A 27,383-nucleotide genomic window follows, 5' to 3' on the forward strand; every position below is an offset into this window, starting at 1 on the left:
ATGTCAGTCGTCGAACTTTTGTTTTCTTTATTTTTGCGATGGCTTTTTCTCAGATTTTTCGGTTTATTGAAAAGTCGGCAAGAACTCATCTTCTTCATGATGAAATTTATGTGCCGGATGAGATTTTTCATTCGCAAAATTAAACAGTGGTTTATACATTTATATAGAATTTCTTCGTGTTGTCGATGAGCGATAAATTAATTTTTTTTCTTTTATTTAATCAATTAATTATTTAAAATCAATAATTCAATTTTTTTATTTTAATGAACTTTTTACAAACATAACATTTCAAGGTATTACTTAACTTAAAAACCTCATTATCACTAAAGTACCTTTTTCTAATAGGGCTTTAAAATCTTTCATATTTTCCTTAAATTACAAAGTTATTAGCAGACAATCATTACAATAGACAGATAAAAATTTTAAATCAACTTCCTGAGGCAATATCGTTGAAATAAGTACCAAAGAAATTGTAAACATAAGCCAATGGGATTTAAATAGACAACAATTCTAAAAATTGAGTGAGTATTTGGGGCATGAGGGTAAAGTCATTAAAAGTCATAAATTTAAATTGGGTTAATTTAATCTTTTAAGTCTCGAATTCCTAAAATTTGAAATTTGAAAAGGGAATTTCCATTAACATAAATGAAACAACTAATGCCATGAAACATACTTAATAAAATTATTTTTTATGATCAATAACTCATTTAATAAAAACCAATAATTAAAGAATGACATTCATTTCGCAATTATTTAAGTTTAAAAAAAAAACCACGATTATTTAATTTCTTACTTTTCTTTGGGGTAACTTAAAGCAAATTTATCTTCTCCTCCGGTCAAGTTTTCGCGGAATAAGTTCCCATAAAAAACAAGAAATGAATAATTTTTGACGATGACCATTTTTGGATCTTGATAAATCTTTGTAAAAAAAGCTTCGTTACATTTTTTATATCGCACAGTTATTTTATCGTTGGTTTATTTTCATTTAAATTTAAATAAATGTGAGTTTGACAGCAGTGTGACTGGAAAATTTATGGTAAACATTTCGCCCACGCAACTACTTGCACAAAACGAAACTCAACTGTATTGAACAAAATAAAACTGGTTCTTGTTCTGGGCAGTAACCTGCTGTCTTGGCTGAGCTCTTTGTCCTTCATTTTTCACAATTTTCTTTGTGTCCTAAATTTTCAAGCGTTTAAATTTCACTTACATTAAGCTAAATATGTTTTGAAATATTTCTGTCTAAATAGCCCGAGGTCGTCTCGCGACCAACGGAACGACAGACTTCTCTCTGCAGGAGAACTTTTGACCCAATTCATAATTGGGATCGGCTTTATTGTTTAAGACATGATATTTATCATCATCATCATTATTATTATATCATTGGGTACTTAAATAAACAAGGAGCATAAAATACTCAAGAATAACTCAAAATAAAGCAAATAATTGGCTTCTTATTATACTTAACGTCACTACAAAACAATAAGAGCGAATTACGTAAATAATTACAATAATCTCATTCTATTAAAAAAAAAAAAAAAATGAAATAAATTTCGTGAAAGCTTATCTTGAAAAAGCTATTTCCTCAACAAAATTATTAAATTAAACGATCTGTATCTTATTATTTTTATCTCATTTTATTGCATCAGATCCTTAAACAGGGCGTCTCGCCCGATCCCTTCACACTCGTCCTTATATCCCACGAGGAACTTTACACACAAGGATCTTTATTCACCCTCCTCAAAAATTTTTTGTCTCCGGTACGCCATGGCAACCCCTATGTAATAATTATGCTTTATTTTTGTGTTCAAATCACTTCATTGGTTAGATCTCTGTAAAAACTAAAATTTGTATAACAAGATTATTATTATTTTTTTTTATTATTGTTATTAAAAGGAAAGACCTTCCATTGTACATTTTATTGTATACATACCGATTACAAAGAGGGAGTTCATCCAAAACTTTTCGTCGGGGCCTCTTAAATAAGGGTCGATGTGACTTAAAGACATCCAGCTAATCGTAGTAAGAATTTACATCCCTATTTCAATTTGTATACGCGTTAAATTTTTTTTATTTTTCACAATTCACTAATCATTTAATTTTTTTGTTTATGATGAAATGTTTTAACGTAGAACTGAGTGTCAGAAGCAATGAAAGCTTCAAAACGTAATTGATAATTGATAAGCGAAAATTATTTAATTGCTAGCGGCCACTGAACTGATCAACCGTGAATTAGAATGATTAATGAGGGTGTTTTGCCTGGCTATTAAAGGTAAATTTTTTAAGTGACTTTGATTAAATTGCATAATTAAAGAGTCAATATTATCTTCATTCTGAAAATAAATAATTTAAATTAATAATTACTCATGATCGAGCATGAGTGTCAATGAATAATCTGCAACTACTCGTTGCACTCAATAAAAAGCCTCTATTGATTATCCGCGAATAAAATTAAACTAGAGACAGTATTACATAGCAAACGAGTCTACTGTAAAGTATTAGATTTTCCGCGTCTCCTACTCGGGATAGGTATCGTCTGGTGAGTCCTATCAGTCTGGAGACAAGACGGGTCTACAGTCTCTGGGCTTACAAACTCACAGTGCAACAATCGCGCGCATCATAATGCATAATGTAGCAATATACCATCTACAATCTCTTATTTAAAAGAATAATAAAAGAGGATTTGTACTTGGCCGTGTGTTTGTATACAGACACAATCGCTGGTTTCCAGTGAGTTATATCTTTACTTGCGCCACGTAGTCGCCCACGCCGGGAGGTAACACGTTTCGCGCACGTTCCATGCACCGACTAGAGCTTTGTAATCGTATGGAAATAAGGTGCTAAGAAGAAGTTAAGGCAACTATGTTTGCTCAAGTGGCGCCAGTCGCCTAGTCATTACGTTTTTTTAACACTTCATTTTTATGCATCCATCGCTTAGTTTTTTTTTTTGGTATACTTCTTAGTCCTTTCATATTTCGCAATCACAAATAAAATGCTTATAACTCATAACTGTAACCAATCACACTGGCTTTCACGTTACACATGAGAGATATTGATATGTAAGACAAATAATCAATATTTTAAAATTTTCATAAAAATTTTATTCAACATTTCAAAAAAAAATTTATTTAAAATTTGCAAATTTATATTTTAGATAAATTATTAAAAATATTTTTCAGTAATTTTGAATCAAACAAACAACATTAAATTATTCTTTTTTAAATTATCTTTTCTTAACACACCTTCAAAGTTCTTCCTCCCAATATTCAAAAATTTATTCAAACTTCCATAAAAAATCCTCATAGCTCATAAATTACCACCCCAATTTGTTTGAGCCGTTGTATTAATTATCTCCAAATAAAAAACAAAAAAATAAGTTAGAGTGCAGCCAGTCGATAACTCGTAAAACGTCAAGGACATTAAACTAGCTTGATCGACGTCCCCAAAAAATTAGCATTCCAATTTGACTTTTAGCCCGAGCTCCGCTCGTAAACTTTGATAATTAACGTCTTCTCCCTATATTGCTACATTGCTATCACGCTATCACCCGGTTGCAAGAGCAAACGCAACTGGAAACTTTATGCCTTTATGTCTTTATCTTTGTCTTTTGTCATAAATATATCCATCCATAATCTCATTACTCAGTACGATTTATAAATGGTTATTAACTTGATGCGCCTCATCATCGCTATTTAATTTAAGCGCTCGTGAAATGTAACATTCTGGTCTGATCTCTGCGATCCTCTATTACAGGATCAAGACGTGACTTTTTAATTGCAAGAAAATTTACCATCACATCTTAACAATTTGTAATTCGCGATCTCTTTACAGTTTTTCATCTTCATAATTTTATTTCTTTTTTTTTGTCCCATCTCTTTCATATTTAACCTTTTATTCGTGTTTGTCAAAGTGTGTATTTGCGACAAAGTGCAGGCAGTAAAATTATGTAAGTTAAGGCTTTAGCGAGGAAAATTATAAAAAGTTAAAATGAAATGTAAAACGAAAAAGTAGAGTTGCTTTTGATGCCGAGATTTACTTTTAGACTACATGGCAGTAATGAGGAAGTTCACTAGAGAGATCCTTTCAAGAATACTTTTATCGCTGCCTGGATTTGATAATTATGAGTATTATTTTCCGCTTTTCCACTATATAGTGTATATAGTATATAGTATTGCGATGATTACGATAATAATAATAAAAAGTTAAGTATAAAATAAAGAATTGGGGGTCGTACTTGTGCTGCCGGCAGACCGAGACCGAGACCGCAGAGGAAATTTAACAAATCCGCTCATTAAAATCTAGTGCCTAAAAATTTTCTGTTTACTCGTTTTTTGTCATTCATTATTTATTATTATTTTTTGTTCTGGTGCTTTGGGACGAGTGCAGGTACCGAGTGAGTAGAGGGTCGAAGGAGCCGGGGAGAACTGGGAAGTTTTAAAGACAAGTTTGAGCATGATCGTGCGAACGCACTTGACTTTGTGTCGTCGATTTTAATTGAGCCACCTACCAGCTTGAATCTTAATTAATTTAAAACCCGGGTTAATTAGCGAGTTTTAATTGACCCTCGTGAGAACCCTCATCCTCACGGTTTCGGCTCCTGTGTTCTAAACTTCGGCTTCAGCAGCGTTGGATACGCTGAACACAATTCCTAACCGCAATCATGCCTAATCTGCAATCTAATTCAAGTTGTTTAATGTTAAAATGAGTTCAGAAAAATATTTTTTGTATAAGAATGTAAATGGAAATTTTTTAGAGGAATTTAATTTGATTTTTAATTAAAAATTGAAAAAAATTTTTTTGTTAAAGTTTTTTGCTTAATCAATTTTTGTATTATCAACAACTATGTATTTACATTAATTAATTAATTTTTCAGATTAAGTGAAAACATTAAATTCTAGTATAGATTTAAAATAAATGAATAGTATATAAAAAAATGTTTTAAAAGTATAGAGAATATAGAAAAATTATAGAAATATCCATTGGTTACCTAGCGATCGAGGTTATCGGCGAAGAGCATATATATAAGCCCAACATCTACGGGTTCTCAGTCATTCTTCACAAAACTCTGTGAGGTGTGTTTACTCTTCCTTCATCAAGTATTCAGTTCATTAGTGAAGATTTAGTTTATTATTACTAAACTGAAACATAAACGTAAAATAAGTGTGTTAGTTTGTATTATTACAAATAAAAAAAAATGGAAACTGGTTATAAATTTGTTAAAAAAAACACAATTAAATTCGAGTGGAAAATAACTGAGTTTAGTAATCGTATGAGAAACGCAGGGAATTCAACCCTACACCTAGAATCTCCAAACTTCACAACAGGAGCTAGAATTGGAGATAAATAGCGGATTCAATTAAATTTGGTTAATTCTGGTAAATTAGGATCAATTCCTGATATGACAATTTGTTTGTTCAATGCGCATGACCATCCCGTGACAGCTCAAGCTGAATTTTCTATTTTGAATAGTCAACAACAAAAACATTTTCTTTATAAATTTGAATTTATGATCCACAATAATTGTTCTTTCAAGAAAGTTATCAAGAGAAAAAAATTATCGAACTATGAGTTTGAACTATTAGTTAACGATTCTTTGACAATACATGCCGAGGTGACTGTTATCGACAATGCCAGGACAATTCCAATAAAAAATTTCTGCTCATCAAATTCTGCGAATCAATTAGCAAACGATTTAAAACGCTTTTACCAAAGCAAGATCAACACCGATGTCACTTTTTTTGTTGGAGACAAAAAATTCCAGGTTCACAAAATAATCCTGACTTCACGCAGTCCAGTCCTAGCAGCAATGTTCACCCACGACATGATCGAGAAAAACACTAACCGAGTTTTGGTAGAAGACATCACCCCTGAAATATTTGAAAAATTTTTGATTTACATGTACACTGACCGAGTAGCGAACTTGGACCACGTGGTTTTAGACCTGCTGAAAATTGCTGACATGTACCAGCTTCAATCTTTGAAAGACATTTGCGAGGCATCACTCATCAAGTCTTTTAAGTTTAAAAACTTTTTTGAAATCGTGGATCTTGCAGATCGTCACCGTGCGGAAACTCTAAAAGAACATGCTATCAAATATGTTGTCGACGGAAAGCGAGATGTTGTCAATACTGATGAATTCAAACAGCTGGAAAAAAATAATCCGTCTTTAGCGTTGGAATTACTCAAAAAAGTTGTTACTCATAATACTTGTATAGTTTCAACTTGTTCTATCATTGATACATTTTATATTCTTATTGCTGGAGCTGTGATTCTAACGATTATTTGCTAAAAATTAATATATTTTAAGTTAATATATTTTTAAATTGATAGTAATGTATAGTAATGTACATTTAGTTAATTGAGAATACTCAAGTTGGTCGTACAAAAATACAAAATAAAATATTAATAATTTTTAAAAATTATATTTGTAAGGTTCAATTTTATGTATTTTAATTTTTCTTGTAGTTATTTAGTTTAATAAAATATAATGTAGCAATAAACAAATACGAAAAATATTTTTTTTTTCATCCTACAATTTTCATTTCTAGTTATTTAATTATTATTTAATTATTTTACTTACAATTAATAAATGATTTTTTTGCAATTTATAAATTAAATAATAAATAAAACTTATTAAATTTTACTGAATCCTTTTATCTTTGCAGTAATATTACATTTATCACTAAATAGCCGCCATTTTGGTAATTTGATGCATTCATGTATAATTTTATTTTTCTCGTAGACTGTTCTATTAGGATATAGTAGAAACTTTGACTATTGTCAAATTTTAGAAATCTTAATATAGAAACATTCACTGTATACTGAAAGAACAAAACGACACTGCATATCCTCCTTATCCTCCTACAGTATACACCGTGATATCTGTGGTGAAAAAGAATTTCAGACTATAGTCAATAAACTTCAAAATATACTAAATTATTTTTGGAATATATTCCGTGTAATATTCGATTTAATCGATTAATTTTTCTGGGTATATCGCGTAAGATTACACGGGATATAATCAAAAAAAATTATTTCGTGTAAATTAAATTATTTATTATACTTGGTTGAAATTTGGGTTTTGTCCACGGTGACGACGTCATTTATTTTTTTCTAGCGCCTGCGCGTGAAGTGTTGTTTATAACTTGTGACCTATAGTCAACCAGCATATTGAACATTAATTAAAATATAATCAGTGAATTATATAAGTGTGTGACTATTTATATTTTTTTATATGTAAAAATAATTTTTTGCCGTTATTATTATTAATTTTATTATATTGGAAATTTATACGTAAAAATTATCAAAATGTATTTTGAGTAATCTACAAGCTTATAGTTAGTTGTGACGTTGACTATTTATTTCCATATGCATTTACAGATGGCGGAAAAGGCACCCACATAGTTTTGGCTTTGGTTACTCTCCGAAATATAGTCGCGTATGTTTACGTTTTTTTTTTTTTTTTTTTACGTATTTTTACTATTTTACCATACAAAATTAAATTTTAAACTCTACAATTAAAATAAAATTTATATGTTACCAAAATTTTGTAATTTCTTGTAACAGTGAAGTGATTAAATTTCAAGATGGAAACAAAAAATAACTTTGTTGAAAAATCACAAGTGATAGAAAAAAAAATAATGCAAGTAGCATCGCATATAGTGGCGTTCGATAAACCTAACTGTGTTTTTGAGTCATGTGAATTTTCCACTGGTGCTAAACTTGGAGATACTTGGAAAATCTCTATACATATGAACAATAACAATGCGTCTGAATTGAGAGATTTTATATCAGTTTACGTGCAAAACATGAGTGATCACGTATTTAACGCTAAAGTGAAGTTTTTTATAGTAAACAACAAACGGCAAAAACTTTTCATTAATTTTTTTCAATATCTGTTTTCTGCCAAAGCGATTTGGGGTTTCAATGGTTTAGTCCCAAAAAAATGGTTGTTGGAAAATAGATTAGAGTTTTTACCCGAAGATACTTTCACTGTGTACACCGTAGTGACTGTTTTTGATGATTACGAAGACCGTAATGCATTAATAGTGATAAGTGAAAATTCACATGAGAGTCCAAAAGAAAAGACACAGGAAAACCACAAAGAAAATTTGAATAAAAATTCAAAAAGAAATTTAATTCAAAATTCGAGTGAAAATCAAAAAAAAAATTTTAATCAAAATTCAGTTGAAATTAAAAGTCCAAAGTTCTACAATTCGTCAAAAACCTCATTATCCGACGATTCGGAACGACTATACCGGAGTAAAAAGGACACGGATGTTACTATTGTTGTCAAGGGCCGAAGATTTCCAGCTCACAAAATTTTCCTCAAAATGCGCAGTCAATTCCTAGCAGAAATGCTCAGCCAGGGCGCAACTGAGAAGGAAACCAAAAAAGATTTTGTGCTAGCAGATATTAAACCCGGAATTTTTGAAAAAGTATTAAGATTTATTTACACTGATCGAGCTGATTATCTGGGCAATGATGCTGCTGAAGTGTTGGAGGCTGCTGACAAGTTCCAGCTTGAAACTTTAAAAATAATTTGCGAGGAGTCACTCAGTAAGTCTTTAAATCGTGAAAACTTTATCGAAATAATAAGTTTAGCGGATCGCCATTTTGCCAAAAATTTGAAGAATTACGCCATGGAGTTTTTTGGAACTATAGCAGAAGATATTGTTAAAAGTTACGATTTCAATAAGTTGGAAAATACTAACCCGTATTTGGCGTTGGAGTTGTTCAAAAAGTTTCATATTTTGAAGATAAACAGCCTAAAAATAAACTCAGGTGAGGAAAATTCTACTTCAATAAAACTAATTATCCATAATTTTTTTAATATTGATTTTTTAGTAGTAATTAATTTTTGTGTGATAAAAACTGAACATAATTTTAATATTTTATTTTTTCTAAATTTGTTTTAAGTATTTGTAAAAAATGGGACGTATAAAATTTGATGTAAATGATGATTTTATTTTAACTGAATTTTTATTAAAAATTTCCATGAATTTTTTGAAGCATAAAAATTCGTCTGAAAAAAAAAAAAATAACTAACAAACTTTCCATTAAAAATTCAATAAATAAAAATCAATTGAATGGAAAGACTCATTGATAGTCGGGACAATAAATATAAAGTTTAATGAAAACAAATAAAAAAATATAAAATGTCGTGGACCGGAACCACGAGGTAACCCTTCCGTTAAAAATACTCTCGGGTCATTACGCAGCGATAATAACTCTCATAAGCCAGAATCTCGAAACTCGAAAACTATTAGCATATTAATGACCGACAGTTGAGTTAACCCTTTCATCGGCGGCGTCGTCGGGGATGGATTTGCATCTCTATGTGTAGATAGACGAGTTCGGTGCATGACTGTGTGAGTGTGTAATAAAATATATACAGAGGAAGACAGAAGTGACGAGAAGGAGCAAAAGGATGAGAATGAGAATGAGAGAAAGAAGCGAACGGTGGCAGTGCGTTAAAAGCTTCAGCCACCCTCACGGATTCGCGAAAGCAAAATTAACATGACAAACTACCCTCAGCAATAAGGGTTGCGGAAATATATTGCGCTGGATATGCGGGTGTATGGTAGAAACAATAGATGTGTCGGGGGTCAAAACGTGCTGGGACGCTGGTTGGTACGTGCGTGAGTGCCACCGTCGTCCGCAAATGTATCAAGAGATATGTTTATACTCACCGCTTATTCATTCATATTGCATTTAATTATTTTTCACTTTTATTGCTTCAATTATTTTTTTGTTGACTTTGCTGGTATATTTATTTTGTAGGATATAAAATTAAAAAATTTCCTTTTTTTGCCTTACGATTCTCTCAGAGGCTTTTTATGTTATTATGATTTTCATTAATTGCAGTTTCTTTGCAGAAAAATTATTAATTCTTTTTTTTTTTCATAATTTAAAAAAAATTTTTTTTTATAATTTTTGTTGAAAATTTTTTTTTTAATCAAATTTATTTAAAAACAATTTTGAATTTTTTTGTAAATGATTTTTTTCCTCTAAAATTATACCCACTTACTATATCAATTAATGACTCATCGACTTGAAACCCAAACCCACCCAAATACTAAATGATCCAATTAATTTTTACAGCCAATAAATGATCCATAAAATAAAACTCTAACTTAACAAAATTCATAGATATTAGCATGTATCACCATAAACTTGAACAAAAATTCTTCCCCGAGATTTAAAGCCCCCGAAGACTGGTTGTCCATTGGGGGTCTCGAGTCGTAAAACAAAATGAAATTCACGTGTTAATCCGACAGATGATTAAACTTTGCTTTACTACCGCGTCAAAATGTCCATGAAAATCTTAACTCGACAGAATTTTAGCTCAAATTCCTTTCAACACGTCATATTTACAGTCTTCTCATCACCATCGTCACCTTCGCGGCGAATATTACTTATTCACGTCTGCTCAGAGTTTCATGTTTCATACTAACGTTAACATTAACAATAACAGCAACTAACGCTAGCAAAAAGAAAATACAGGTTTCAAAACAAAAATCTTAATTAATTAAGTTCATAAGAAAAATATTCGGATTGAATTAAACTTTTTAAATTTAATGTCAATACAATTTACAGGAGTCTTTAATAAAATGTTATCATTATTTTCATGTTATTCAATTGCTACACTGCAAGGTACTAAACATTTTTCTGCGAATGTGTGATTCAACAACAACAATTGTAATGATGCATAATACGTGTGTGTAGATATTAATGTATGTGTGATCGCGGTTGTATGCTCGCGTAAAGATATGCCTCTGAAACCGATGCCCCGGCACGGGGGCGTCGAAAACATAAAACAATAATGGCGAAACATAAACGACAGAGCACTTAACACTTGGTACTTAAACAACTGGCAAATTGCTCCCTTGTCAGTCGGGCTTTAAGAGAGAATTTAGGACTCGAAGGTTCCAACCTTGTGTGACGTATGTGCGAATATAAGTATGTAGACATCCGTGATGGTACGTGGCCGACCCTATACTTCTATACTCATACTCAATAATAAGACTGAGAGAGTATGCTCTCGCATAACAAGAGAAATGTGAATAGAAGCCCCTTGTGATTATTCTCGCTTATTCATCGTTGTATACTATGCAGTATATGTCTACTATCGCTATTGTAATTTGTATTGCTTTGTAACCTCTATTACTGAAAGTAAATTTGTGTCGATGATAAATATTTGCGTATTTACATTGTTAATTAATTATGTGTCTTTTTGATGTTGTGGTACAGTGGAGAAAATTTTTAGTTCAGAAGTCAATGAAGAATTATTTGTTTTGGATGTATAACTTGTGGCTAGAAATTTTTTTTTAAATTTGGGGTGACATTTTTGGATGAAAAGTTGAATAGTCAAAAATTTTTGAATGTCCCTAAAATTATAATAATTTTATTTCTAATCAGATCAATTTTTAATTTAAAATTTTATCTAAAAATTTTCAAGAATTTATAAAATATTGGATGGCTTAAAAATAACGTGTGGATTGATTTTATTTCTCTTATGTGATTCGCTTATCTGTTAAATCTCCCGATAAATTTATCCCTCATATGACTCGTAATGAAAGTCAAATAGCGGTTTGCCGGTCCCCTAAAAAATTCGCTTTAAAACCGTGCCACTGGGGTTTCAATTCTCTAAAATCGATATATGTTTATATTTATTGCTGTATCGAGGCATATGGTGTAGATACACGTGTGATGAAAAAGACCCACAGGATCTTAGGTATTGTGTTAAGTCAAATAATAAAAAAATCCAGGGATGATCTTCATCCTCGGATACTGTGATGTGACACCCCCTCTTATTATCGCAGCAGACCCGAGCACTCGGATAATGCTCAGCTTGAGTAGGGTGCCAGCTATGCTTTTTAATTTTACAGTATCGCCATGAAATATTCGCTATAACAGTAAAAGTTAACAGTGGAAGCATACACAGTCTGTAGTCTGTAGTCGGTAGTCGGGTCCCGCATAGATACAGACGCTAAGCTGTGATTTGCGAGCAAGGATATTGCCCTAAGGATCTTTTCACGAGTTTAGCGCCCGTTTAGTCACCAGACGACCAAATAGAATGATTTTATTCGTTTCATTACATTAATTAAACTTTTAAGTCTTTTTTTTTCTTTTTCGATAATTTTTTAGTGAATTTTGACACAAGAAGTGCCATTTTCATGTATAGTTTAAGATCAAAAAAATTCTAAAGGGCCATCTCAGTGTTTTAAATGACAATTGAAGTATTTTTTTCTACGTGATTTGAGAAAATATTTTAGGCTGATAATTTTCGAATTACTTATTTACAAATCTACAAGATGACAAAAATTGTTTCATGCAAAACAATGCAATAACTTCAAGACTAGAATTTGAGTTTATTTTAAATTAAATTAAACATAACTCATAACCTCAAAAATTTAGCGTTTGTTATCAAAGGCAGCCCGACGTAATTAAGTTGGAAAATTGAAGAGGAATTTCTCATATATCCTCACGTATAAACTATATTAATATAAGAATTTCTCATTTATTATATTATAATTGTGTATATTGAATATTATAAGATTTAATGAGTCAAACAATGTTCCGAAAATTAAATCAGCTTTTTGTGAATAAATAAAATAATTTTCATTTGTATATATTAAGGTTTTAATTATAAGAAGTAATTATAATTATTATGATAATGATAATGATAATAGTCGAGATCTGAGCTGAAGAAGGAATTGTTTAATTCTCAGAAATGATAACGGCAAGAGTAGAGCAGTGTTGGTTAGTTTGCTTTAGAACAATTCAACTATACTGCTCTACTGAGTAGTACTGAGTACTATTCACTACACTAGTGTGATATGAGAATAGTAGTGTGTAGTAAGCATTATTTCCTGTGTGATAAATAAGCTCGTCCTTTAGCATTATGCACATTATGCACATGAAGGCCATTAAAAGCCCCGGGTTGTAAACAGACCTTTTAAATTTTACGATCTTTATTAAAATGCATTAGAGAGGCTTACTAAATGCTAAACTTTGAATTATTAATATTATTATTATCTTATTTTTATTTGTTCGTCTTCATTAAAATACACACTACACAAGTAGTCGTAAAAAGGTTGTTTATATTTTTTTTTTAGTTTTTATTTGTAAGTAGAGAATATATTAATTTTTGATGGAATAAATCTGATGTTTTATTGAAAATAAAAATTTTTTTATTTTTAATAAGGCATCGTTGAAAAAGATGTCTGGAATGAAAATAAAATTATCCACAGAATTTATGTTATTTTTTGTTTATGGATATTCATTAGAAAATATTAACAAAAAGTACTAATTTTTACGATAAACAAATTTTTCTTTTAAATAAAAAAATTTTATAGTTTAAAAAATATTTTTCCTGATTTAAGAATATAAAATGATCTGTTTGATTCAATTAAAGAGTTTTTTTTTTTTTTTTTTTAACAAATTTAATTCTTAATCAATATAAAAATTTGAATTTGTCCGAAAAAGAGACTGAAAAAAATTAAATCTAGTCCCATTAAATCATCATCTTGTCGGCGAAAAATCATAAACAAGGATAGGGAGCAGAGATAGAGTATATAATAGCAATACATAGACCATTTATTAGCAGGAACATGTATTGATGCATGATGCGTCTGTATGTATATTTATATATGAATACAAATACATATAAACAGAGCTATATTATGTATGGAACTCGGGATCAGGAGTAAGCTGTGCAGGGTTGAGGTGACACAGTAGGAAGATCATAACGAGGGGGTGGAAAAGCCTCGCCAGGCCGGGAACGGCCACCCCGGGGACATTGTGTCGAAACCCGGGACATAATTAATCGCAGTCCTTTAATAACTCGCTGCCCTATTCTGTTTGTAACGATAGTGACATTTATAAACCACCATTGCTGTTCAAATTCCATTGGCATACATCTTCTTCTCTAATCCCGAGCATTGCAATCCTCTAACCCGCACTCTACTTTTTATTATCATAATTTATCACATTAATATCGTGATTAATTATGTCATTATTTTTGTTGTTACTAAAATACTTTTTTATAATATTGTATAATTGTATATACTACACTAGTCACAAAAATTAAGGGATATAAAAAAAATTCCAAATTTTTTGGTGATTTTCAGCGAGCTGTAACTCCGAGGAAAATGATCGCACAGAAAAAAAAAAAAAAGCAAATTGTAGCTTCAAGTGTCTAGTTTTTAGATATGACCATGAAAATTTTTGTCATCGTCAGGTCTGGAGAAATCCTAAGAAAACTACTGAAAAAAATTTTTCGAAATTTTTTTCGTCTTAAAAAGGTCTACGGGCTTCAAAAAATTTTTTCGATTGTTTCGTTTAAAAGCTCTTTTAGTAAATTTAATACCCTTTAATTTGACGTAGCCAAAAAGCCTGTACGATAATTTGCCGCGGAGTTATCGTCAATCAAAGCAAAAAGTTTTTTTGACTTTGGAAATCAATAACTCTGGAAATAATGACCGTATAGGAAATCGAAGGAGGGTTTTGAAAACTACACAATATTCTCTATAAGAAAACGTAAACCGCTTTTGAAGAAAAAATTTTTTTGAATTGAAAACTCGGACTGAAAAAAGACAAAAATTCGCATAATTAAGGATATTTGGATAACTTGGTATAACTTTGGATAAAATGGATGAACGAAGGATATCGTTGGTAATTTTTAACTTCAAAGTGTCCCCTAAAATCCCTAAGAAATTCAAAGCGCTGCGATTTTTTGTTCATAGTGCCCAGAAGCTTCAAATTCTGTGTTTTCGCAAAAATCACCATTATGAGCAATTTTGTGATTTTTATTCATTTTTCCATTGAAAAAATTTTTTTCAAAATTCTTTATTTTTCGATCAAAGAGATTGATTTTTAAGAAATTTGAAAAAACAAAATTTCAATTTTTTCGAAAATTTTTTCGAAATTTTTTTATCAAAAATTTTTTTTTAATATTTTTTTATCGTCTTCAGAATGCTTCACTATTGTCAAAAAAATTAACTCAATTTTTTCTGTCCGCTACAACTGCCTTAGTTTTAAATCTCATTTTAAAAATTCAATAAAAACAAATTGATATACCCCCGCGGAGTTCGGCTTTTCCTCACACAAAACTTGAATTTTACGTTTTCTTTTTAGCCTAAATTCCTTACGTGAATTTTATGTAAGCTTTTCTTTGATAAGCACCTTTTGATATGCCTCGTCGACATTTAGCTGCCACAGATGTGGCTCGCATTGTTACCCTCCTTCAAGAGGGCTACAGTCAGGTGGAAGTAGCAGCTTCTATGGGAGTGAGCCAGTCCGTTATCAGTCGGGCCTATGCCCGATTTAACGCGACTCAAAGTTACGATCGTCGTCCGGGTCAAGGTAGACTACGAATCACTACCGAGCGTGATGATCGAGCTATCATTCGAGAAGCTCGTCGAAACCCTACTGCGCATGCCCACACGATCGCTCATCAATTTCGCAATCGTCGACAACGTCCTCCCCAACAACACATATCGGCATCGACGGTTCGAAATCGCTTTCGAGAGCAAGGACTACGCGCTAGACGCGCAAATCGCGTGCCTATGCTCATTCCACGACATCGCCGAGCCCGATTGGCCTATGCTCATGATCATCACCATTGGGGTCGTAGACAGTGGACCAGTGTATTATGGACTGACGAATCTCGATTTTGTCTTCATGGCAGCGATAGACGATCTCTTTGGCGCCGTCGTGGAGAACGAGATCGGGATGGTTTTACGAGACCAGTTACAGCTTTCAATGGTGGATCAGTCATGGTGTGGGCAGGCGTGTCCTTCAATACCAGAACCCCGTTGGTCATCGTTCGTGGGACGTTGACTGCCGATAGGTACGTCGACGAAATTCTGGAGCCACACGTCCTGCCTATGCGCATACGCATGGGGGCAAGACGGTTCATTTTGATGCAGGATAATGCTCGTCCTCACACTGCAGTTCGTACGCGAACTTTTCTCCGCGCCAACAACGTAACAACGCTTAATCATCCAGCGATGAGTCCTGATTTGAACCCAATTGAGCATGTTTGGGACATGCTTGGGCGTCGATTGCGGCGAGACTATCCGCAACTGCACAATCTTCATCAGTTGACTCAAGCGTTGTTACGTTGTTGGCAAGGAATTTCGCAACGTGATATTCGACGATGCATCAACATGCAAGAGCGTTTACGAGCTGTGATTCGGAACAGAGGTGGCAATACACGGTACTGAGCAGTTACTGCCGTGCGTACAGAGGTCATTCGGCAGCTGCAAACAGACAAACACGCAGACACACACACACACACACACACACACACACACACACACACACACACACACACACACACACACACACACACACACACACACACACACACACACACACACACACACACACACACACACACACACACACACACACACACACACACACACACACACACACACACACACACACACACACACACACACACACACACACACACACACACACACACACACATGTGTGTGTGTGTGTGTGTGTGTGTGTGTGAGAAGCGTAAATTCGACCGAGCAACCTCCACGTGGTACGCTTTGGGTAACGCTAATGCCGGCGGTAAAACAACAGTCGAAAAAAATTGAGAAAATTTCGAAAAAATTTTCGAAAAAATTGAAATTTTGTTTTTTTCAAATTTCTTAAAAAATCAATCTCTTTGATCGAAAAATAAAGAATTTTGAAAAAAATTTTTTTCAATGGAAAAATGAATAAAAATCACAAAATTGCTCATAATGGTGATTTTTGCGAAAACACAGAATTTGAAGCTTCTGGGCACTATGAACAAAAAATCGCAGCGCTTTGAATTTCTTAGGGATTTTAGGGGACACTTTGAAGTTAAAAAATTACCAACGATATCCTTCGTTCATCCATTTTATCCAAAGTTATACCAAGTTATCCAAATATCCTTAATTATGCGAATTTTTGTCTTTTTTCAGTCCGAGTTTTCAATTCAAAAAAATTTTTTCTTCAAAAGCGGTTTACGTTTTCTTATAGAGAATATTGTGTAGTTTTCAAAACCCTCCTTCGATTTCCTATACGATCATTATTTCCAGAGTTATTGATTTCCAAAGTCAAAAAAACTTTTTGCTTTGATTGACGATAACTCCGCGGCAAATTATCGTACAGGCTTTTTGGCTACGTCAAATTAAAGGGTATTAAATTTACTAAAAGAGCTTTTAAACGAAACAATCGAAAAATTTTTTTGAAGCCCGTAGACCTTTTTAAGACGAAAAAAATTTCGAAAATTTTTTTCAGTAGTTTTCTTAGGATTTCTCCAGACCTGACGATGACAAAAAATTTTCATGGTCATATCTAAAAACTAGACACTTGAAGCTACAATTTGCTTTTTTTTTTTTTTTCTGTGCGATCATTTTCCTCGGAGTTACAGCTCGCTGAAAATCACCAAAAAATTTGGAATTTTTTTTATATCCCTTAATTTTTGTGACTAGTGTATTAAAATCATTCTTTCTATTGAAAAAATTTTCTGACTGGACCTTATTCTAGGACAATTAAAATTTTTTTTTTATAATTAATCGTATAAATCTATTTTGAAAATTATTTTAATAATTAATATTCAATAATTATTTCAATAAGCATTTTTGATTTGTTATTATTAGATTTAATAAATTAATCATGCATGCATATTAAAAGCTTCAATAATTGAATCATTAAAAAGTATGAATTTAATTGGAAAAAAAATTAATTAATTAATTGTGGGAATAAAAAATTCAACAACATTAAATGTTTAATGCAGTAAAAAAAAACGTAAAATAAAATTATTAATTTTTTCTTTATACTGTCAATAATTGGTGCTTTTACTTTGTGTGGTAATATATAACCACATCAAAATTTTTTCATGGTTCGGTAAAAAATATTTTCAAGCCTCGAGGACATTTTTTTTAATAAAAAAATAATTATAAATATTTTTTTTTTGCAGGTTAAATATCAAAGGTAGAGAGAATCAGAAAAAATGTAACTCGACATATGTACGTTTTCACGGAATATTTGCATACGAAATTAAACTGCTGTTTGCGGACGAGGATGTGCTCTGTCAGTGTAAGCATATATACACATTAGCCGTGGGCCAGACCGATGCTGGCTACAACAGTAGAGGAATAGCGGTCGCTTGCATCTCGTAGTCATACTATTATACATATACATTGATGTGATATGTGCAGACGGTATAATATAATATTCATAGAGACTTCTCGAGGAGCATAAGTTGAGCTGATACAAATCGTTTGCAAACTGTCCCCATAATTCATTCCTTCAGATCTCGTACGTCCGAACAGAACTCGAATCCATCAATGTAAATATCATAATCATAAGTATAAATACTGTATACGATGTAGAATATAGGATGAAGTAAGAGGAATGAAAATAAATAAATAAAAATGACAGACGTACTGTAGATAATAAAAGATACACTATACAAAGTAAACGGTTGATATGAAAAATAATAAAGGAAATTTTTTATTCAACTTCATTTCCCCATTCCACCCGCCCTTTGATTTCCTACCTAATGTATAATATAATATTCCACATCTTACCTACGTATCTTCAGACGTCGTCTGTCTCGTATCGTCGGTTCATTCACTAGAGATGCTTTGATGTTAAATATTATATGCAAAACTCAATACCCGTATATTTATACTTATCAGGGATCTTAAAGGAAAATTTCAATCAAACCTGTTACAAGACTTTGGGATTTTGGAGTTTAGACTTTTAAAATTATATTAATTTAGTAAATTTAATTCAATGTATGTAATATATGACCTACACTGAGGGAATAACTTTTTTTTTTTTTTTTTTAAATGAACAATGTTATAACAAGAAATTAATTTGTTAAAAATTTTTGACAATTTTATTTATTTATTTATTTTTTTTTTAATTACTTATTATTTTGAGACAGTTTCAACTGTTGTGGTCATATTATTATGATTTTCTTTTATTGGTTATAATTTAATATCTGGATTATTAAAAATTATCGGTTTGGTATTCTTTTGCTCATTGCAAAAGAAAAAAAAATTACAAGGAAAAAAATACTATTTTTAACATAAGCCTTAGATCGTTAAAAAAAACTTGGTTCTACCCAAGATTAAACCACCCCTGACGTGACATGTAACAAATAAAACGAAAACTAAAGCTAAAAATCAAAAGTAAAAGTAAATGGGGTTGACACCTGGCCTTCGACTCGGTTGGTGTGTCAAGTGGACATTTAATTAAACCCTCCCCAAAATAAAACCCCCGCGACAATAACTGACAATAATAACGATAATCACCAAAAAAGTAAATAAATCATGATGATAATCTCCGAGTGTATCAATAATACAAACATTAATATACGGATCGCATGATGCATGAGGAAATAAAATAGCCGTTTGTATGTCATCGAGGTAGAATATATCTGTATCTATCTGTCGCTGTCGATGCGATGGCATCATGTGTGGGACGCACAGGTGTTCAGCCGGTTTCGCATTTATATTATATTATATATTATTGAACGAACCGAGCACAGCTATCAGCTATCAACTGTATAATGACTACTGTCCCACAGCACTAATGTCTCGTGTAAAGCCTACGCTGCGTCTCCCTGACTCAGATTGTGGGCAGAACAGCTTATTTTTACACTTCTCTACTATTATATTATGTTGAATTAATAATAGTATTGCACTTGTACAACACTTAATTACCGTCCAAGTCAACTTCGTGGCTGACGGTTGGCTAATCAAGGAAATTCCATTTTTTCTTTCTCTAATTCTTGTTTGCTTAACTTCAAACTGTATAATGTAATAATGTATTGCGATTGATAAAATTTAAAAATCATAACAATGCGTTATTTGAATATAAAGTAGCTCTTAGCATATTAATCCCTTGATCTCTGTGCTAATTTATTAAATTACTTTGCGTAACTTGTATCAATTATTATTTGTTTAGTTATGAAAATATTAACATTATCTCAGTGTAAAATACCTAGCCTATAGAGTTCAAGATTTTTTTTTTCTTAAATCAAATCAATTCAATTTTGTATTTGTTTATAGGAAAAATAACTATTTTTTCTTAATATTAAACATTTTTTCAAATCATTTGCTACAGTTTTAAAATTTAAATAATTAATTTTTCAAACAAATATTTTATTGAATTCTTTTCATTCAAACAAAAAAAATGCCGGATTTTCGCCAGCAATCCCATTTATTTATTGAAGCATTAAAAATTTGATTAAATAAAAACAAAATCGAATATTGAAATAAATCGAGCAATTGTCGTCCCTCGCTATAAAAAATAATGGCTTGGACTTGCGTACATGTGGATGCAGACATAAATATAAATATACCCTCGCAGTTTCAGTAATTGGTGAGTATTTATAAGCGATCCTCCTCGCAAAATGACTTTAATTTTTTCGGTAGAGAAAGCGTATCCATAGACACATATATAGGTATATCTCGAAGCACATAATATGGTAATACGGGCAATGGGCCATATTGACATGAACGATGCCAGCCATTAGTACAAGCGATTCTACGGGAGTGAGAGTTTCTAGGCCCGGACTGTTTTTAATTTCCTCGGCAAGTGAATTTTCCCTTCCCGCCGCGATTCCTCTTTTCTCCTGTCTCGTCCTGCTCGAGGGTTGATATTGCCGGAATCACTCATAATCACATTTGGACGTGAAAAAAGGTCTCATTTATTTTTTCTCTGGCTTTTATACTCTTACTCCTCCTCCTCCTCCTCCTCCTTTCACTCACTAGCTTTTATATATCTTAACTCAATTTTATTTTTTGTTTCCATAAATTTCTCTCGAATACGAACATCGCATTAGAAATTATTTGTGTTGGTAAACTTTTCTTTTTTTTATAATAAAAATTTCCTCACACTCTACACAGAGAAAATAAAATAACAATATTTAAAACTCTACATAATGATTAAAATTATTAACCAGCTTCATTTTTCATAAAATTGTAAATTATACTATTTAGAATAAGATTGATTACTATTTTTCTGCTAATAATTATTATGTTACTTTACAACTTAGTAAGAAGTAATGTATCACTTTAATCTATAGACATGATGGCTATGGAATGTCACTTAGTTTCATATTACATACATATTACTATGAATAAATAAGCTACGATACAATTATTAAATATTTATAATTACAGAATATTGGTTAGTTAAAGTGACAGCAATACAGCAAAAATAAATACTTACATTCAAGTTTATATTTTAAGAATAACAGATATATAAAAATTATTCGATAATTTGTTTTTAAAAATTACTAATTTAAGTTCTATTAAATTTTTATTTAAACATTTCCATCAAAATTGTTTCGATTCAACAATAGAGCTTATTATTTTTTTATTACCAAGCTGTAATTGCTTTTATCAAAATTTACAATTTTTTTTATAAAACGGAAAAAATTTTTTTCTCTCCATGTAAAGTGACTCGAATAAAATTGAACCATTAATTATCATCTCGGAATCCGGAAGCTGAAATAAAAAAAAAAACCTTGCGTTGTTAAAAATTTTTATTTCCATTTTTTCCATTCAATTCTAGTCTCTTACGCACCGGTAATAGATCCAAGATGAAGCGACAGAGACACGGGCATCTCGATATTTCTCCGGTACGGCTAGCTGATACTTTTTTGCTGGTTATTTCATCCCATGGTTGTATTGCTTGTTCCATTCAATCGGGTACACCGTACAGTTCTTCTTTGGTAGATTTCATTTGTTCTGAGGCAATAGCCTCGATGGCGGGCATTAATCGCCCTGTCCTTTTAGGACAGCTACAAAACGATCTGACTGTATGTATATCATACCGTTGTCATCATGATATTTATTAGATTTTTTCCGACAAATTTTATCATGGAAGAATAAATTGCACATTTCTGATATATGCGAGTAGATTCTCATATCTTCCCTTGCTGACTTTTATTAGAAATAACTGACGTCTGTCGATGGATCGGTATGACTTTTATCATTTGTTATATTGAATTATTTTATTTATTTTCAATTATTTTAATTATTTTCAATTATTTTCGCATGCAATTTTTAAAATATTTAATATTGATGTTTGAAGTGGAAGAAAAAAATAATGATTAAAAGTAATGAGTATTTGGTTAATTTTTTTTGTCCGTTTAAGTACGGAGTATAAAGTTAATAAAGTCGGAAAATATTTCCATGGTAAAATTCCAAGGGTAGACAGTTAATGAAAATAATTTTGTTTTTTATTTTTTTTATTTTTATTTTCAGCCATTTTTCGAGCAGTCGAGTAGACATTGTCGGGGGCGAGGAATTCCTTGAAAAAAACGTTGAAAGGTTGGTAGGTAGAATCAGCAAATGAAAACAGTTGAGAATCACCCCCGGGATATGTTTGACCATTTTAACAGCGGGTGTAACTAAACCGAGCCATAAAGATCTAGATAGCAGTCGATGAACGCGTCGTTGCAGCGTGTGAGATTGTCGTTACACATGCACATATACTATGTGTATGGATGTTGAAAAGGATTCAAACTGTGCTTGTATGTTTGTACGGAAAAATATTTAACTAACCCCAGACAAGTTGAATGGACAAAAAAGCAACTTCTCACCCTTTACTTTTAGAGCTAGTTCTTTTGTCGAGTCGAATCACGAACAATAATTTTGAAACAATCGTATCTGGTTTCCGACGCTTTACTTGTAGGCAGTACAGGAAACGATGTTTTTTTTTTTTTTTTTTTTTATGATGAGAATAACAATAATAATATTACTTTGAAAAACTGTGTTTTGATACGAGAATTATTTAGACCGAATAAATCAGAAAATTTTTTAAGAGGCAAAGAAAAAAAAATTTTTGGAAGTGAAGCAGTTAATTTAAAAGTGAATTAAGAAATTTCCATGACAACATTTTTAATCACGCAAATATTTACAGAGGCTTTAATATAGTAGGTATGTGGTTATGCATAATAATCAGGGAAAAAGAATAAATGAAGGCGCAACAGAAGTATGATGAAGAGAATGAACAGAGCATACGGCATAAGGATAGATGAATATTCCGCAGAGAGAACGTAATAGACATGAAATGCTTTAACTAAAAACTCCATCTGTAGGCAAATTGTTCAATTACTTGCGATATTGCGTGCAACTACCCTTTTTACGCACAATTTGTCAACTGTCGTTTTAAATTTCATTTTTTAAAATTAACTATTCAAGGTCCCTCGGCATATTGCTCACCGGAGGAGCAATCATTATTATTCCTCATCAAACGTTAGTATCATTGCACTCAAATTTTACTAATTATTATCGTAGTCTTAAAGTGTTTTTTATTTTTTTGTCCATCACTGTTCCTCTGAAAATAAATTTAGAGCAATAATTACATTATACGATTAAGTAGTTAAGGCCACGAGTGTCGATAAAAAAATTGACTGTTGAAATGAAAAAAACCAACTGGAAATAAATATCCGTTTGTTAGTTATTATCGAAAAAAACGTCTTCGTCAGTGTAATTCAAAACTAATAGAATTTACGGCTATAAAAAGTCATCAGGTATCAATTATCGTTCAAAGTATTAAGTAACTCTTATATTTGCCAAAAAAAAAAAAAAAAAAAAAAAAATGATTATGAAGTCGACCCTTTTGGGGTTTTTAGTCGGAATAATTTCGGTAAAATCTTTAAAAATAACTGAACCTGTTGAAAAATCAAACATAAACGAGTATATGTCTTACGGATGGCGGATCACATTTCCAACTTACGATGGAAATATTCAACTTGAAGAATGCGGCGGTACGTTTATTGATTCAAGAGTGTTCATCACAGATGCTTGGTGTATGATGAGGTAAAATTTTTGCATTTAATTTTTTTAGGCATTGCTCTGTGAAAAAAAAATTTCTGATATGTCCAGTTATAATTTTTGATGTGTTTAATTGGAAAATTGTTTGAGTCAAAAATCATCATTTGAGCAATCTAGCGAAAAAGATTATCCATTTAAGTATTGGATTGATTTTTAGATAAAAAAAACTCTGTTAATTTATTTTCCATGTTTCCATTTCAACAATATAAAAAATTGTTTTTTTTTTTTTTTCTTATAGACATAAAATGATCTCAATCAATGATTTGATAAACAGAAAAAAATGTTTTATGACTTCCTTAAGAAGTTTATCTGACATAAGTTTTGAGTTTAATTAAAAACCGAAACTATTTTTATGTTTAAAAAAATTTCAAATGATTTACATACTCTCGGAAGAAAAAGTTAATTAAAAAAATCCATTGAAATTTTAAATGTTATCTACAGAAACACCCCTGGACGTAATGATGAAGAATATTTTATATCAAAATCTTACCATGGCTACTCAAACAATAGCCGTGTCCTCTCTGTAAATTCTTCTAACATATACTATCATGAAGATTTGAGTGACACTTACGACTTTGACAAACTGCAAGTAGCTGTTCTGATAACTGATAGCCCGGTACAGTCTGAACTTGAAACAAATGGTTACATACAGCTGAATTCAAATTTTGATTATGTCAATACTACGAGTTGTTTTGTTCCATCTTACAATAGTTGGAATATCACATTCACGTCTTGTGAAACCGCGTATATTAAATCTGATGATCCTCAGCATGTTTATTGCCTCAGTCGCGATCTCTCTGTAAGTAAAATGACCAGAGTTTTCTGATTTTAAAAATTTTGTAACCAACGTTAATTATAAATAATCAATTATTCAATTTTTGTCAGAAATTTTCTGGAAATACTCTTCTTTGTCACCTCAAAACGCGTCCTAATGTCAAAGTTTTGATTGGTGTTCGGATAGAATTCTCTGATTATATCAAACATAGCAACGACACAGAATTCAAGCTGTTTGCTATCGAAAACGTCAGTGGGCTTGAAAATGTAATAATTGAAAAAGTCAAAAGTTTATTATGGTCACAATAATTTTTTAGTCATGTACGATCTGGTGATCTGTGACATAATTTCAATAAATAAAAATTTCATATATATAAAATGAAAATTATTTTTTTTGCGGCTTATTTTTGTCTGATTTTGGAAATCCCAAGTTTTATCGGCACAAAAATTTTATTGAATTCTTAAAGAGATAATGCTAGTATTAGTTTTTTTTTCTTCTTATGAAACAATTGAAAAAATTTCATAATAATGTTATATTTTTAAAAAGAATTACTCAACCGTCGATAAAAAAAAATACAATAAATGTCAATTTTTTTCTCGACATGAAAATTTTTATGACTATACACAGAATTTTTATGATATAAACGTGAAGTTGCAATAGTTAGATTTCTATGAAATCTCCTAAAAATAAGGCTTTCAATAATTTAAAATCAGTAAATAAACAAGCAATCTTAAAATAATTACCGAATTGAGTTTATTCTTGATTAGCTATTTCCTATTCAACAGCCAGATTATTCAGTAATTTAATCCCCAGTACTAGCTCCTAGCTGAAACCACACAAAGGATCTTAGCGATGGTAATGCCGTGATATCACCCCTCAGCTTTTACTTACTCTCTCTGGTAAAAGTTATTTCGTGATTTTGAATGAGAAGAATCGGCGTTGGTCGCTTACCCGTCCCTTAGCCCTTCTGCGATTCGCAAAACTACCACTTACCCCTTTTAGCGACTACTCCAGTCACCAAATACATTACTCGGTAACTAACTATCGTATCCTCGTAAGAACCCATATTCATACGGATCCCATCGCAACTGTAGTTTCCTATTTCACCCCTAACTCTCAACATTCTACATTCTATATAATACTCGAAACTCTTTTCCTTTATCAACACATAACATCCATGCCCGGCAATCGGAGCTGAGGAATATTTTCATACAAATGTTTCACATAAATGACGGGGGTTCTCCGTAGTGCTTATTTCCAACCACATTATCCTCAGGGCTCAGATGCTCCGCGTTTATTTGAAACGGTGCCTTTTTTTCACCACAACCTTCATGCTAGCCCTCATTACGCGGCCCAAGGGGTTACTTGCAAACGGTAATTGTTTTTAATTACTCGGCCCGAGTGGGAAAGGGTTGGATTGGACACATCAATTTTATTTTTTTCTATTTTTTTTACAAGTAACGCTGCGTTTTATTTACATTTTGTAACAATAGTGCCTGCGGTTATCGATCAGCTCGGGCATTTTGTTGGATATGAGCAACCAGAGGTAGAGGGTGTTTACATTTATTTGCGATGAGTGAAGAACAAAAAAATATGTGGTTAGTATTCTCCGAATTGTTGACTTAAGCTAAAAGCACCAATTATTGACGACATTATTATATTATGATATATTTAAATACTTTGGATGGTAATAATAATCATTCGCCTTTTTAAACAATATTTACAATTTAAGAAATTTAAATTAATTTTTTTTCTAGTAAACAATATTAAAGATTTATCAATCGAATATATAAAATTTATTTGAGTTTATAAAAATGGATCGTGAGTGTTAATTATTATAACTGTAAAAAAATTTTTTTTAAAACGCTGATACATCAAATTTTTTTTTGTAAATAAATCAAATATGAAAAATTAACAACATTATTTATTTACTATAAATTTAACTATTTATTATTTTAAAATAATGAATACTTGATATATAGCAAAAAAAAAAAATAAAATTATTACCTATCCCCTTATAGTGTCAGTAATTGGTGCTTTTACCTTAGCTGGAGGTTTTTATCCAGTATAGAATGAAAGGCTATAAAATTCGGGGGTGAGGATGTAAAGTGCATGGGGTATGTAAAGAAACGTTTAACGAGTACATGACATGGAAAAGTGTAATTTGTATACGCGTGTCTATGTGATAATAAATTAACTTGTTTATTATTTTATCTTTCTCCAGTATCATACGGTTTGTTTTTCCATAGCCACGTGTAAAGCGAGTACGTGTGGGTGTGGGGAAAATTTGGTTTATAAATATACGAGTAAAAATATAAAAATAATAGTGCTCACACGTATGGTTTATTTTTTTGTGAGCTTTAATTTTCGGGGTTTATTTATTTTTTTTTTTTTTTTTTTTTTTTTTTAGCCGGGAAATTGTAAATGTTTATTTTTTTTTCGCTGGGAAAATTTCGAGAGAATGGGAGTATTGAAATTGATTTATTAACTACGAATTGATGGGAAGTGTAGTTTTGTTTATGATAACAAGTTTGAAAGTCGTTGTAGCTGTTAATTTGTAAATATTCAGTGAAAAAAATATTTTTTTATAAAAATTAGGTTAATTAATTCAATATATATCAATTAAAGCTATTATTTACTATTTTTGATAATATTTTCAATTTATTTCATGATTCGGAAAATTAAAAAAATTGAATTAAGAATCTTCATTTTCAAATAACTTTCATACTGTATTATTTATTATTTTAATT

The 27,383-nt window shown here is 31.3% G+C and overlaps 2 protein-coding genes and 1 long non-coding RNA gene across 6 annotated transcripts in view; 2 read left to right on the forward strand and 1 right to left on the reverse strand.

Annotated features, from left to right (window-relative positions):
• Positions 1-302: 302 nt before the first annotated feature.
• LOC141524700 (uncharacterized) overlaps positions 303-27,383 on the reverse strand; it is a 179,642-nt gene continuing 152,561 nt past the window's right edge. For 3 of the 4 annotated variants that reach the window (XR_012478746.1, XR_012478745.1, XR_012478747.1), the window contains 3 exons: positions 4,988-5,138; positions 1,934-4,676; positions 303-1,841 (listed from right to left, as the gene is read on the reverse strand). This is a non-coding gene — a long non-coding RNA (uncharacterized LOC141524700). Of the gene's footprint in view, positions 1,842-1,933; positions 4,677-4,987; positions 5,139-24,429; positions 24,624-27,383 lie in introns of those variants that run through there. The other variant, XR_012478748.1, reaches the window with a different exon arrangement.
• On the forward strand, positions 5,134-6,393 carry LOC141524698 (speckle-type POZ protein-like). The gene has a single exon (XM_074238695.1). The coding sequence runs from the start codon at positions 5,399-5,401 to the stop codon at positions 6,287-6,289; it is 891 nt and encodes a 296-aa protein (XP_074094796.1). The 5' UTR covers positions 5,134-5,398; the 3' UTR covers positions 6,290-6,393.
• Positions 7,433-9,477, forward strand: LOC141524947 (speckle-type POZ protein B-like). The gene is made up of 2 exons (XM_074239141.1): positions 7,433-8,784; positions 9,398-9,477. Exons 1-2 carry the CDS (start codon positions 7,587-7,589, stop codon positions 9,475-9,477), a joined length of 1,278 nt encoding a protein of 425 aa, XP_074095242.1. The 5' UTR covers positions 7,433-7,586.

This window comes from Cotesia typhae, unplaced genomic scaffold, assembly GCF_013202065.1.
Source record: "Cotesia typhae breed Kobodo isofemale line unplaced genomic scaffold, CoteBio_Ctyphae contig_23, whole genome shotgun sequence".
In the NCBI taxonomy this organism is placed as follows: Eukaryota; Metazoa; Arthropoda; class Insecta; order Hymenoptera; family Braconidae; genus Cotesia; species Cotesia typhae.